At 54.5% G+C, this 13,194-nt stretch overlaps 2 protein-coding genes across 3 annotated transcripts in view; both read right to left on the reverse strand.

The window, feature by feature from the left end:
* The window catches only part of Megf8 (multiple EGF-like-domains 8), a 39,851-nt gene extending 28,500 nt beyond the window's left edge, over positions 1-11,351 (reverse strand). Inside the window, exons 1-9 of one of the 2 annotated variants that reach the window (XM_013032693.1) lie at positions 11,107-11,351; positions 10,573-10,799; positions 5,533-5,696; positions 5,132-5,338; positions 4,349-4,529; positions 4,172-4,260; positions 2,533-2,948; positions 1,512-1,657; positions 1,267-1,389 (exon numbers count right to left, since the gene is read on the reverse strand). In XM_013032693.1, coding sequence (XP_012888147.1) covers positions 1,267-1,389; positions 1,512-1,657; positions 2,533-2,948; positions 4,172-4,260; positions 4,349-4,529; positions 5,132-5,338; positions 5,533-5,696; positions 10,573-10,762 — 1,516 coding nt within the window. In that variant the 5' untranslated portion in view covers positions 10,763-10,799; positions 11,107-11,351. Of the gene's footprint in view, positions 1-1,266; positions 1,390-1,511; positions 1,658-2,532; positions 2,949-4,171; positions 4,261-4,348; positions 4,530-5,131; positions 5,339-5,532; positions 5,697-10,572 lie in introns of both variants that reach the window. The other variant, XM_013032694.1, reaches the window with a different exon arrangement.
* A 1,193-nt stretch (positions 11,352-12,544) lies between these two features.
* Positions 12,545-13,194, reverse strand: part of Tmem145 (transmembrane protein 145) — an 8,506-nt gene continuing 7,856 nt past the window's right edge. Inside the window, exon 15 of the mRNA XM_013032611.1 lies at positions 12,545-12,802. Coding sequence (XP_012888065.1) covers positions 12,545-12,802 — 258 coding nt within the window. The remainder of the gene's footprint in view (positions 12,803-13,194) is intronic.

Below are 13,194 nucleotides of genomic sequence, written 5' to 3' on the forward strand. Positions count from 1 at the left end.
AGGGCAAAATTTTGTGGGTTCAAATCACGAGTCAACCAATAGCTATGTGACCTGAGGCAGAATATATGACTTCTCTGATTCCTGACTTCTCTGTAAGTGGGGCCACCATCCCATGCTCCTCTCTGGTGATGGCCCCTAATGTCCTTTTCCCCACTGGGCGGGCACATGAGTGGAGCTGGCAGAAGTAGGGCCTGAGCGCAAGTCTGTCAGTCTCAGGAACTGATCCAGAGAAGAGCAACCTCCTTCCTCTGGGCATTTTAAGGGAGCAGATTTAATCCAAGCTGGTGACCATCTACACAGGGCAAACCAAGAGGGAAGTGAACCTAGCTGAGAACTGGAGATGGAAAAGGTGGGTGCTTTCAGTGAACTTGGATCCAGCTCAGCCTGAAGCTTTTACTTAAGTGAACCAAGACATTCTCCTTTGTGCTCATACCAGCTGGGCTGAGTTTCTGGCACATACAACCAAGAGTCCTGACAGGCAAATGTTCAGTGAATGGTCATTTCCCAGCCTTCAGACTGACCCCTGTACAAACCATGGGGTTTGGCCCAAAGAATCATAAAAATAAACAATTTGCCAGGCACTGGTGGCTCATGCCTGTAATCCTAGCTACTCAGGAGGTTGAGATCTGAAGATCAAGGTTCAAAGCCAGCCTGGGCAGGAAAGTCCATGAGACTCTTATCTCCAATTAACCACCAGAAAACCAGAACTGGTCTATGGCTCAAGTGGAAGAGTGCTTGTCTTGAGCTGAAGAGCTCAGGGACAGCGCCCAGCCCCAGACTTCAAGCCCCCTCACTGACCAAAAAAAAGGAACAAGCTGAGCCCTTTGCTGGGCTCTTCATGCTTCGTGCATTCCCTCAACATACTCTCATGACAGCCCAGTGGCCCTGCATGAGAGGCGAGGTGAATGAGGCTTGCAAGATTAAGGGCTGGCTGGGGCAAGTGGCTGTTTGGAGCCAGCCATTTTGGTCCTGCTACTTGCCCACTATGACCCTAAAGAAGTCTCTGATTCTTAGCAGCTACCTGTAGTTGACACACAAAATCTGAGACATCTAGACACACAAAACCTGGGGCAGCTGGACATACAAAACCTGGGCTGGGAACTACGTCCCCTGCTGCTGCACCTGCCTCTCAGCTCCACGGTGACGCAGCCAGTCCCATCTTGGGTCCAGGCTTGCCTCTGGAGGCAAAAGGCTGCCTGGATCACCATGAGACAGGGTCTGGCTCCTACCCAGATTCAGTGTGGGGGAGCCCTCAGAATTGCTCACCCTCAGGGGTGCCTGGGGGGGCCAGTTCGGCCCCCGATACCCACTGGTGGCAGCCAAGGTGGTAGAAGAAGATGCCATCTTCGTAGCACTTTTCTTCTTGGTAATGGGTGTGCACGTTACCCCCTGGGGAAGGAGGAAAGGGGCACAGCTGTTGAGTCCAATGAAAGTGAGGTACCCAGGCAGGGAGCCTCAGGTCAGGCTGGCTTGTGGCGCCTGGCAGTGGGCAGGGTCGGGGGCCTTCTCACCATAGATCACCATGTAGTTGCCCAGGACGCTGGCTGTGTGGAAGGCTCGCTCTCGGGGGCCCTGTAGCCCTTCCCGGCCCTTCAGGGTGGTCCACACGCGTCGGTCCACATGGAAGAGCTCTGTAGAGTTTACCCTTACAGAGAACCTACAGGGGCGGGCAAGGCAGAAGCTCTGGGCAGAGCCAAGGGGAGAGCCAAGCCCTACCTCCCCTGGACTCTCAGGAGCTCTTCCATCACGTGGGAAGGAGACCAGAGTCAACACTCTTCCTCCCTAGATGCTTGCTGTGGACAGAACCCAGATCAGATGAGTTGTCTGCATAATCTAATCAGAACTGGACACAAGAATGAATGAATGAATGAATGAGTGAATGGAACGTATGGAAGAACACTGGCCGAGAAAGTTAATAAAGAATCACAAACGGCTAGGTGCTGGTAGTTCACTCCTGTAATCCTAGCTATTCAGGAGGCTGCGATCTGAGGATCGCCGTTCAAAGCCAGCCAGCACAGGAATCTATGAGATTCTTATCTCCAGTTAACCACTAGAAAACTGGAAATAGAACTATGGCTCAAAGTGGTAGAACACTAGCAAAAGAGCTCAGGAACTACGCCCAGGTCCTGAGTTTGAGCTCTAAGACTGTAAAATAAATAAATAAATCACAGTGTGTGGGAAGGTGAGTGTGTAAACAAATGAATGAGGGAGTCTGTTAGTGGCCACAGCCTTTTTGGGGAGAAGAATGGGAGTGGGGATAGTTCTGGAGATGAAACTCAGGGCCTCCCACCTGCTAGACACCTTGGTCTACACCTAAGACCTTCTGCCTTTAGATTTATTTTTGGATAGAGTTTTGCTTACTTTGCCTAGGCTGACTGGGACCCATGATCCTCCTACCCCCACCTCACAAGTTACTGGAATTACAGACAGGTACTACTGCACTTGTTCCCAAGACTTTGTAAATCCAAGCTTCTGTCAAGTATTGGACTGGCCTGGCCCTGAGGGACAGGGGTGTGGGGCAAAGCCACTCACCGGGCAGTGGAAGGTCGGTGTCCACCATGGACCAACAGGGCCCGAGAGGGGGCGTGGAACACCATGGAGTGGCCAGTGGCAGCGGGGGGCCTCCCACCTGCTGGGATCACCTGCTCCCAGTAACCCCCACCGGTGATGTCCAGATGGAAACGGAAGAGGCCGGAGGAGAAGAGGTCATGCTGGGTGCGGCCACCAGACACATAGAGCCAGGTGTCATCCACCAGGGCAGCGGCGTGACCTGCCAGTCCTGGGGGCCCTGAGGAGCTGGAGGAAGGCGGTGCCAGGAGCTTCCAGCGGCCTTTGCCAAATGGGCTAAAGGCCCACACATCATTGGTGAGCGAGCCATCAGCCAGTTCGCCACCCATCAGGACCAGGAAGCCATCCCAGGCCACGCCCACATGGGAATGGCGGGCAGCCTGTGAGGAAAGACAAAGAGACAGAGATGGGAGAACATGGCTAGATGGAGTCCAAGCCAGACATGGTCAGAGACATGCAGAGGCTAAGACAGACTGAGGCAAAAAGGACAGAGATAGGCAGGGAAAGAAAAGGACAGATTCAAAAAAGCACAGAGAAAGACACAGTAAGAGGAGAAAGGCAGTAAGAGATAGAAGAAGACAGATATAGAAGTGAAGGACAACAGAGAAACAGACTCAGCAAGACAGAGGCATGGACAAGATGGACAAGAATAAGCCAAAAGTAGAGGCAGACTGAGAGACATGGGAGATGTACAAAAAGGCAGGATGTAGAAAGTGGGGAGAGGAAGTAGGAAGAAAAGGAAACCATGAGGGTGGAGGGGATGAATTTGTTCAAAGTGCATTGTGCACATGTGTGGAAATACCACAGTGAACCCCTCGTGCTATGAATGGATACTAATACAGAAAAGGACAATATTTTTTAAAAAGAAAATATTTTTAGAGAAAAAGAAGCCAGGCACCAGTGGCTTATGCCTGTCATCCTAGCTACTCAGAAGGCTAAGATCTGAGGATCAAGGTTCAAAGCCAACCCGGGCAGAAAAGTCTGTGAGACTCTTATCTCCAATGAACCACAATAAACAGAAGTGGAGCTATGGCTTAAGTGGTAGAGCACCAGCCTAGAGCACAAAAACTCATGGACAAGCCAGGTGCTGGTGGCTCATGCCTGCAATCCTAGCTACTCAGGAGGCTAAGATCTGAGGATAGTGGTTCAAAGCCAGCCCAAGCAAGAAAGTCTGTGAGATTCTTATCTCCAAAAAACCACCAGAAGGGAAGTGGTGCTGTAGCTCAAGTGGTAGAGCGCTCGCCTTGAGCTGAAGAGCTGAGGGACAAGCGCCCAGGCCCAGAGTTCAAGCCCCACAACTCCCAAAAAACAAAAAAACAAAAAAAAAAAAAAATACAAAAAACCACCAGAAAACCAGAAGTGGCGCTGTGGCTCAAGTTGTAGAGCACTAGCCTTGAGCTAAATTGCTGAGGGACAGCACCCAGGCCAAGAGTTCAAGCCTCAGGACCAGCAAAAAAAAGAGCAAGCAAAGACAGAAATGGAAACAGGTTCGTCTACTAAGTTGTGTGGTAAGAAGTAATATAGGGTGATGGAGGATGCTCTGGGGGGACCTTGGCTGGGTCTGGTGACAGGCTCCCCCAGAAGGGCAGAAGAGGGTCCATACCGGGGCAGGACTCAGATCCCAGGACTCCCAGGTGTTGGCAGAGAAGTTGTACAGGACCAGGTCACCCAGGGCCTTGTTGAGGTCCTGGCCTGTAGAGGGGCAGAAGTGTCAAGCTTTGGCCACAGAGTCCCCAGGCTCCAGGTCCCCAAGTCCCACACAGCCCCCCAAGCCACTTACCTCCAAAAACAGCCAGCAGCCCTACTGGGGAAAGGAAGGCACCAGCCGCCCCGATACGAGCTGAGAAGGCAGGGTCTCCAGCACTGACATTGTGCCACCAGCCAGCTCCCTGGTTCTCCCACAAATGCAGGTCACAGGCACGTCCCAGGAAGCCACGCTCACAGCGGCATGGTCCCAGGCGCTAGGGAGGAAGGGGACATAAAGGCAGGGAGAGAGAGAGTCAGAGAAATGGGAGGGTCACAAAGAAACAGCCAGAGTGAGACAGATGGGGCAGACAGGGAAGACAGGAAGGGAGAGAATGTTAAAGAGAAAGACAGAGGGCCAAAAGGAAAGACAGATGGGATAAAAAGCAGGACAGCTGGGCACTGATGGCTCACGCCTGTCATCCTAGCTACTCAGGAGGCTGAGATCTGAGGATCGCAGTTCAAAGCCAGCCCAGGCAGGAAAGTCTGAGAGACCCTTATCTCCAATTAACCATGGAAAAACCAGAAGTGGAGTTGTGGCTCAAGTGGTAGAGCACCAGCCTTGAGCAGGAAAGCAAAGGGCCAGAGCCCAGGCCCTGAGTTCAAGCCTCAGTACCAGCACACACACACACACACACACACACACACACACACACACACAGACTGAAATACTGGCAGGAGTCAAGGCCACAGGAGTTGCTGGCTGGGAGGAGGAAGGAGGGCTGAGTGCTCAGGTGAGGGTGGGTAGGAGGGAAAGGTAGATCTGCAGGTGCTGGTGAAGCAGAACGGGGGCTCCAGGGGACCCTGGGTACGAACTCACCGAGGCGCAGGTGCCATGGCTGCCACAATAGGTGGAGCACTCCTGCAGGCCACAGTCGGGGCCCCCCCAGCCTGGCTCGCAGACACACACTCCTGAAGGCTGGCACTGCCCATGGCTCTGGCAGCCACCAGGGCACAGGGAGAAGCGGAAGGAGGCGTTGAAGCCGAGTAGATTATAATTGGCATCACTAAAGAGGTGTAGCAGCATCTGTGGAGACAAGGGTGGCTGGGAAGTGTGGGCAAGCTGGCCCAGGCAATGCCTTCGTCTTTCTGGCTTTGCCGTCTCTATGTCCTCTGGGATACCCTTGGCTCTGTCCCTCTGAGTCTTTTTGTTTCCCTCTGTCTGTCCCCGCCCCCCTGCCACACACACACTCTGGATCCTCCATCCACAGCCCCACTGACCTTGCCTGAGGAAGCCTCGATGGGTGGGGGCCTCGTGCTCCCACTCAGACTAGCCAGCAGCGGGCCCTGTGGGGAATCGCCATCATACACGAACAGGTAATCGTACGTGCATTCCGTGTCCAGGAAAAGGAAGTCCAGCAGGATCCGGTGTTGGGGGCTCGGGGCTGAGGGGAGAATGCAGAGGGGGCCAAGTTCCACCTCAGCCAGAGGACTCACAATGTCGAACCCCCTCCCCGCACCGTTCCACCACTCAGATGGGGAAACTGAGAGATGAGACTCCTTCAGTGAACCCAGGGCATCTTCACTGATCCTCAGCCTCATTGCCAGCCTCAGACACACGTGTGCTGCAGTTGAGGCCCAGGCCCCAAGCAGAGGTGTGAGGTCTTCTGCTTTTCCTTGGACTTGTGTGGGATCAGATCCCCTCACTCATGGTCTGCAGAACCTTCAAAGACCCGGATTCCAAGCCTCCCAGAATCTCTCCCACTAGCCCTGTCCAAATTACACAGATTGTTTTCATAGATGACATCCGCATCTTTGTCAAATGCCTGCAGGAGGCTGGCTCGCCATCTGCCTTCCCCGGTTCAAGGTCTTCTGTTTCCATCTCCTCCCACTCCCACTCCACTCCCCAAGAGCATCTGATCCCAAACCACCACCACTACCACCCGGAAAAAGGACTGGGACTAGACAAAGAATGAACATGGCATAAAAGGGAGCAGGTTAAATAAGGCATGGCAGTGTATACTTGCAATCCCGGCACTGGACTGAGTTCAAGGCCAGCAAGAGCTACAGAGACCCCTGTCTCAAAAAACAAGAGGGCTGGAGACATAAATCAAGTGGTACAATGCTGCCTAACCATCACCAGGCCAAGGTTAAATTCCAGTATTACAAAAGAAAACAAACAAAAAAATCTCCCTCCCTCTCAAGTCTCTCAGTCTCTCACCTTAGCCCTTGTCCCAGATCACAACTCGTTTTCTCATGCAATACCAACACATCAAGTTTCCAATCGGCACCTATCAGCCCAGGGCAAAGCCCTACTTCTACTCAAAATCATTCACTGGCCAGGCACCAGTGGCTTGCACCTATAATCCTAGCTACTCAGGAGACAGAGATCTGAGGATCTTGGTTCAAAGCCAGCCTCAGGAAGCAAAGTCTGTAAGACTCTTATCTCCAATTAATCACCAAAACTCAGAAGTGGTGCTGTGGCTGAAAGTGGTAGAGCACTAGCCATGGAGTGAAAAAGAGCTCAGGGACAGCGTCCAGGTTCCCAGTTCAAGACCCACCCAAAAAAAAAAATCCACTGGCCCCCTAGTAACACAAGGCCAAGTCTGTGCTCAGTGTGACATTCAAGGCCCTTTCTCCAAGGCCACCTCCTTGCTGCCCTGTCCACAGCACAGCCAGACGGACAAACCCAGACAAGAATCTTTTTTTTTGTCGGCCGTGGGGCTTGAACTCTGGGCTTGGGCGCTGTCCTTGTGCTCTTCAGCTCAAGGCGAGAGCTCTACTGCTTGAGCCACAGCACCACTTCCAGTTTTCTAACGGTTTATTGGAGATAAGAGTCTCACGAACTTTCCACTGGCTTTGAACTGCGATCCTCAGATCTCAGCCTCCAGAGTAGCTAGGATTACAGGTGTGAGCCACTGGCACCCGGCGAAGATGGAAATAGAATTGATGTATTTACTTGAAATTAGTAAATACATTTTTTTTGTCGGTCTTGGGGCTTGAACTCTGGGCCTGAGCGGCAAAAGGAATCTTAAGACACACCAGGCTCCCTCATGTCTTTAGAGGGGTTGATCCCTTGTCCAGCTCAGTAACTCCCACACATGCTTTGAAATTCCACATCAATGGCCTAGTTACCAACCCCAGTAACCTCCCTAGGCCTCAGTCCTGAGCACAGCCTCTGTGAGCAGCAGACAGGAAAGAGTTAAATGCCACAACCAGCCCCACCCTCTACCCCCCAGCTCATCCAATCTGAGACTCCCCAAGGTCACAAAATACTTTATAACTCTCCTGACTCAATCACACACTTCTCATTCTGTTCTCATCCTGCAGCCTGACAAACTGGAGGCATGCAGACAAGCTTATCCCCAAATGCATGCCTTCATCCATACTCCACAAAGCAGCCCAAGAGAACTTCTTAAACAGCAACCAAAGCCAGGGACAGTGGCTCGTGCCTGTAATCCTAGCTACTCAAGAGGATGAGATCTGAGGATCATGTTTCAACGCTAGCCTGGGTAGGAAAGTCCATGAGACTCTTATGTCTAATTAGCTACCAAAAAAGCTGCAAGTATTGCTGTAGCTCAAATGGTAGAGCGCTAGTCTTGAGCAAAGAAGCTTAGACCAGGGGCCAGGCCCTGAGTTCAAGCCACAGGATTGGCATAAAACACACACAGCCCGGCGCTGGTGGCTCACACCTGTAATCCTAGCTACTCAGGAGGCTGAGATCTGAGGATCGTGGTTCAAAGCCAGCCCGGGCAGGAGAGACCATGAGACTCCTATCTCCAATAAACCACCAGAAAAACCGGAAGTGGCGCTGTAGCTCAAGTGGTAGAGCGCTCGCCTTGAGATGAAGAGCTGAGGGACAGCGCCCAGGCCCAGAGTTCAAGCCCCACGACCGAAAACACACACACACACACACACACACACATCATCTAGATCCTTCTGCTCAAAACCCTCCTATAGCTCTCCAGTTCCCCCAGATAAGACTGAGCTCCACAACCTGCCAAGGGCTGTAGACTCTCTGCATGATACAGACTCTGGCATTCCTCTAGCTTTGGCCCATAACTTCTGACCTGTCCTTGGAGGCCAGCTCCGACATCTATTTCCCTATGAGGTCTCTCTGGACTGTCACTATTTTTCGGATATGGTCTTCTGTTTCTGCCCAAAGCCAGTCACAGACAGCAATCTCCCCTGCCTATGCCTCCTTCACACTTGGGTACATTACCACATGCCTGGACCAGCTGAGAAACTCCATTCTTCCAATCTTCATCTCTATAATAACTGGAATCACTCCTGAATTCCTGTTCCCGCTTTCTTCCTTCAGATTCTGTCTGACCAAGGCTGGGCTCTGCCAGGCCTGTGGGATTCTCCCATCACAGACCCAACAGGGTTTGTCACTGTCTGTTAATGCATTTGTCTCTGCTACTGAACTCCATACCGTACATCACCAGGGACTGCTGGGACTCTATTGGTCTTTTGCCCATGTCCTGCTGGCAAATGCAATGTCTAGCAAATAAAAGACTGGAGGGAAAATGCTTTTACTAAAGAACTCTAAAACAACAGCAAGAACACTTTTTTTTTCCCCCCAATCCTGGAAAAAGAAACAGTGTCAGGGACTGGCACTGTTCCTGAGCTTCTTTTGCTCAAAATTAGCACTCTACCATTTGAAGTCACAGCATCACTTCTGGCTTGTTTGTTTGGCCAGTCTTGGGGCCTGAACTCTGGGTATGGGCGCTGTCCCTCAGCTCTTCAGCTCAAGGCTAGCACTCTACCACTTGAGCCACAGCACCACTTCCAGCTTTTTCTGCTTATGTGGTGCTGAGGAAATGAACCTAGGGCCTCATGCATACAAGGCAAGCACTCTACCACTGAGCCACCTTCCCAGCCCTGGCTTTTTCTTTATATGGTACTGAGGAATCAAACCCAGGGATTCATGAATTCTAAGCAAGCACTCTACACTAAGCCACATTCCCACCCCCCCACACACCATTCTTTTTGTCAGTCATGGGGCTTGTACTCAGGGATTGGGCACTATCCCTGAGTTTTTGTGCTCAAAGCTAATGCTCTACCACTTTGAACAACAGACCGACTTCTGGTTTGGGAGTAGTTAACTAAAGATAAGAACCTCATGGAGTTTCTTGCCTGGGCTGGCTGTTAGCCATGATCATCAGCTCTCCTCCTGAGTAACTAGGATGACAGGAGTGAGCCCCCAGAGCCCGGCTTAGCAAGAATAATCTTTTTTTTTTTTTTTTGTCAGTCATGGGACTTGAATTCTGGGCTTGGGGGCTGTCCCTATGCTCTTCAGCTCAAGGCAAGCACTATACCGCTTGAGCCACAGTGCCACTTCCAGTTTTCTAGTGGTTTATTGGAGATAAGAGTTTCACAGACTTTCCTGCCCGGGCTGGCTTTGAACCTTGATCCTCAGATCTTAGCCTCCTGAGTAGCTAAGATTACAGGCGTGAGCCACCGTGCCCGGCATAAGAAGAATCTTAATACCATTTGTTGAACATTTACTATGTGCCAGGCCTCCACTATGTTCAGATCTGGTCTCCTTCAAGAATGGTTGGAAGTGAATATTATTATTATCTCCATTTGGAGTAAAGGTAGGAACCACAGAGAGAGAAATTATCTTGCCCAAAACTACAATGCCAGTAGGAAGAGCCTAAATTCTAAGGCAGGTGCTTGGATTCTGCGCCTGGGTTAAGTTACTCAGAAAATTCTCCCACTGATGCTCCTGGTTTGTTTTGGTGTGTGTGAGAGAGAGAGACAGACAGACAGACAGTCACAATGTAGCACAGGCTAGCCTCCAACTCTCAATCCTCTTCCCTTTGCCTCTTTTTTTGTTGTTGTTGGTCGTGGGGCTTGAACTCTGTGCCTGGGCTCTGTCCCTCATCTCTTCAGCTCAAGGTGAGTGCTCTACCAATTGAGCCACACAGCACCACTTCCAGTTTTCTGGTGGTTTATTGGAGATAAGAGTCTCAAGGACTTCCCTGCCCTGGCTGGCTTTGAACTACTATCTTCAGATCTCAGCCTCCTGAGTAGCTAGGATTACAAGCATGAGCCGATGCCCCACTCCCTTTGCCTCTTAAATTCTGGAAATACAGGTATGCACCATCACTCCAACTGGTTTGTAACTGAGTTTGCATACATCTCCCCTCTACATTTTCCACCTTCCCAGGCTGGGCAGGAGTAGGTTGTCTGCATTCTTCAAGGGGCCCAATAGTTTAGAGCACAATTCCTGGATGAGAACTGGACTCTGGGAATGTGCTGAGTAGATGATCTTACAAATGAATGAATGAGTGACAACTGCGGGGCCCCACTCACCCTCAATAAGCCATTCGCAGTTGCCATTGACGCTGTAGTTGCCCGCACCGTCCGTCACGAAGCCTGGCGCCTCCCGGAGCACCTGCCGCTGCCCCTTGCAGTCGCCGGCCAGAGCCCTGGGGGAGAGCGGCCCCAGCACGGCCCAGGCCAGGGCCGCCAGGGCCGCGGCCAGAGCCCGGCCCAGGATCATCGCCGCCTCCCGCAGTAACCCTGAGAGTCGGGGAGGGCTGGGAAGACCCGGAGAGGCCTTCTCAAGGCTTGAGACGCCACCAATGCGACCCCTACGGCCTTGTAGGCCCGGCTGGCCTCAGAGACCCCACTGAAGGGACGGCCAGTGTTGACAAGCCCCGGATGCCGAGGGGCGGGACCTAACCATCCATGAAAAGGCCTGTCCACGGGACCGTGATGGACGGGGCCATAAGCCTCTAAGGACCATTGGGGTCCCCCATAGACACAGACCCCCATAGGGGGGCCGACCCCACACACAGCGACCAACGAACAATTAGACTCGGACCGCGGCAGGCCCAAACAGACCTTTATAGATGGGTCGCTACAGGCCCTACGGCCCCATGGTGCGGGCCCCAACCCTCCAGACCCAGAAGGTCCCGCGGAGACCCCTCGAGCCGGGGGCGGGGCGCGAGCGGGCGTCGGGGGCGGAGCCTGGCTTCAGGGTCTCGGGCCTGGATCCCATAGGTACGCGCTTCCCTTCACAGGCCGCCGGACCAGACCAGAGAGACTGAGGGGAGTCGCGGGCTAGAGCGACTGGGGTAGAGGAGGGGGCGGGGAGGGAGACCCGCCGGGAGGGCGGGAGGCGCGCAGCCGCTGTGGAAAGGCTGGGAGAGAGGAGGCGAGAAGTTGCCCAGCTGCAGGTCAGAGCGGCCCTAGGAGGACTGCAGAGAGTCCCCGCCTATCTGCGCCCAGGCGCATGCGCAATACCCTCCTGGCCCGGCGTGTGCATGTGCGTGTGCCACGCATGCGCAGTGCTAGGATGATCCAACCTGGGATCCGTTTTGCATTTGCCACTGGAAGCACCCCTATCTCTGAATGGTAAAGGGAAGGTAAAAATAAAGGAGCGGTGCGGACGGTTCCGCTAGGTGATTCTTCTAGACCTCCAGATTCTAGATCTGCATAAAAGTCAAATTATATACACAGGGAGTTGGTGGCTCACGCCTGTCATCCCGGAGGCTGAGATCTGAGGACCACAGTTCGAAGCCAGCCTGAGGCAGGAAAGTCTGTGAGACTCTCCAGTGAACCACCAAAAAAGCCTGAAGCAAAAAGCTGTGGTTCCAGTGGTAGAGCAGGCCAGCCTTGAGTGCAAAAGCTTAGAGACAGCGCCCAGGCCTCGAGTTCAAGCCCCAGGACACGGAGACACCACACACACACACACACACACACACACACACGAATAAAAGAAGCCTTAGTGTAGATAAAAACCTCAACGGCTCCTCTTTATTTTGGCAAGAGAGAGAAAGAGAGCCCCTTCCCCCGGGCTGCGCGCGGGGCAGAGGTCACAGATCCGATGGATTTCAGAGTCGAGACCAGCTTCACAATATCCGTCCCGGGGAGCAGGTGGCTCGGGGTCGCGGAGTCCTGGAGAATCACGGGCAGGGTCCTGGCGGTCATCATCGGCGTTCCGGAATCCAGCAGGGTCACAGGTCTCGGAGGGGGTCAGGGGGTCGGAGATCACGGAACAGCGGGAGCCCAGAATCCGGCGCCATTCGGGGCAGGGGCTGAGGGAGGGGACGGGGAGAGCGGCTCCCGCGGGACCGTTTGGCACAGAGGACGGAGGGGCGGGGGGCGCAGCGCACCCCGCCTGGGCGGGCGCAGGGTGGGGCAGGGCGGGAGGGCCCAGGACGGTCCTTCCCCGGGGCCGGGACGGAGCTGGGGAGGCGGGGGAGGGATCCGGAGCCCAGCCGGGGCCCGGTGCGCGGCCCTTAGGTCAAGGGCGGTGGGGAGGGCGGGGCAGGGGCGCTCAGACCGGGGGTGCGGGACCCCCGGCTGTGTGCATGCTGAAGTATTCGGTGAAGCCGCCGCTCTGTGGCGCCGCCGTCTGGGCAACCAGCGGCTGGTAGGGGGGCGTCGGGCCATCCCAGCCCGAGTCAGCCGCCTTGGGGAACCGAGCGGGAAGGGACGGGGAGGCTGCGCCCGGCTCGGCCATGGTCACCACCACGCGACCCCTCGGGGCCACCGCCGCCGCCGCTACCGCCGTCTCCTCCACCTGCTTCCCGGCCTGGGAGGGGGGTCAGGGTCAGAGGCCATCCGGGACCCTCGGGGGGGAGGGGCAGATGCGGCCCCGAAGGCCCGTCCCCCTCCCCCTCCTAGAGAACCCCGCCCCCCCAGTGTGGACACGCTTGTCAGTCAGGGGGGTGGGTGGTGCCCAGAGGGGACGCGCCTGTCAATCAGGGGAGTGGGTGTGGCGCCCAGTGGACGCCTCTGTCAATCAAGGAAGGTGTGGGTGGCGGGGCGCCTGGGCAGAGGAGCCAGGTACTCCAGGGGTGGCGTCGGGGTGCGCGGGGCGAACTCGGGCGGCGGCGGGGAATCGGGGGTAGAGCCCCGGAAGGCAGGCGGCGGGGGCACGGCTCGCGGCGTCGGCGGGGGCGTGCGCAGAAGGGCCAGGACCCA

Source organism: Dipodomys ordii, unplaced genomic scaffold, assembly GCF_000151885.1.
Source record: "Dipodomys ordii isolate 6190 unplaced genomic scaffold, Dord_2.0 Scaffold156, whole genome shotgun sequence".
In the NCBI taxonomy this organism is placed as follows: Eukaryota; Metazoa; Chordata; class Mammalia; order Rodentia; family Heteromyidae; genus Dipodomys; species Dipodomys ordii.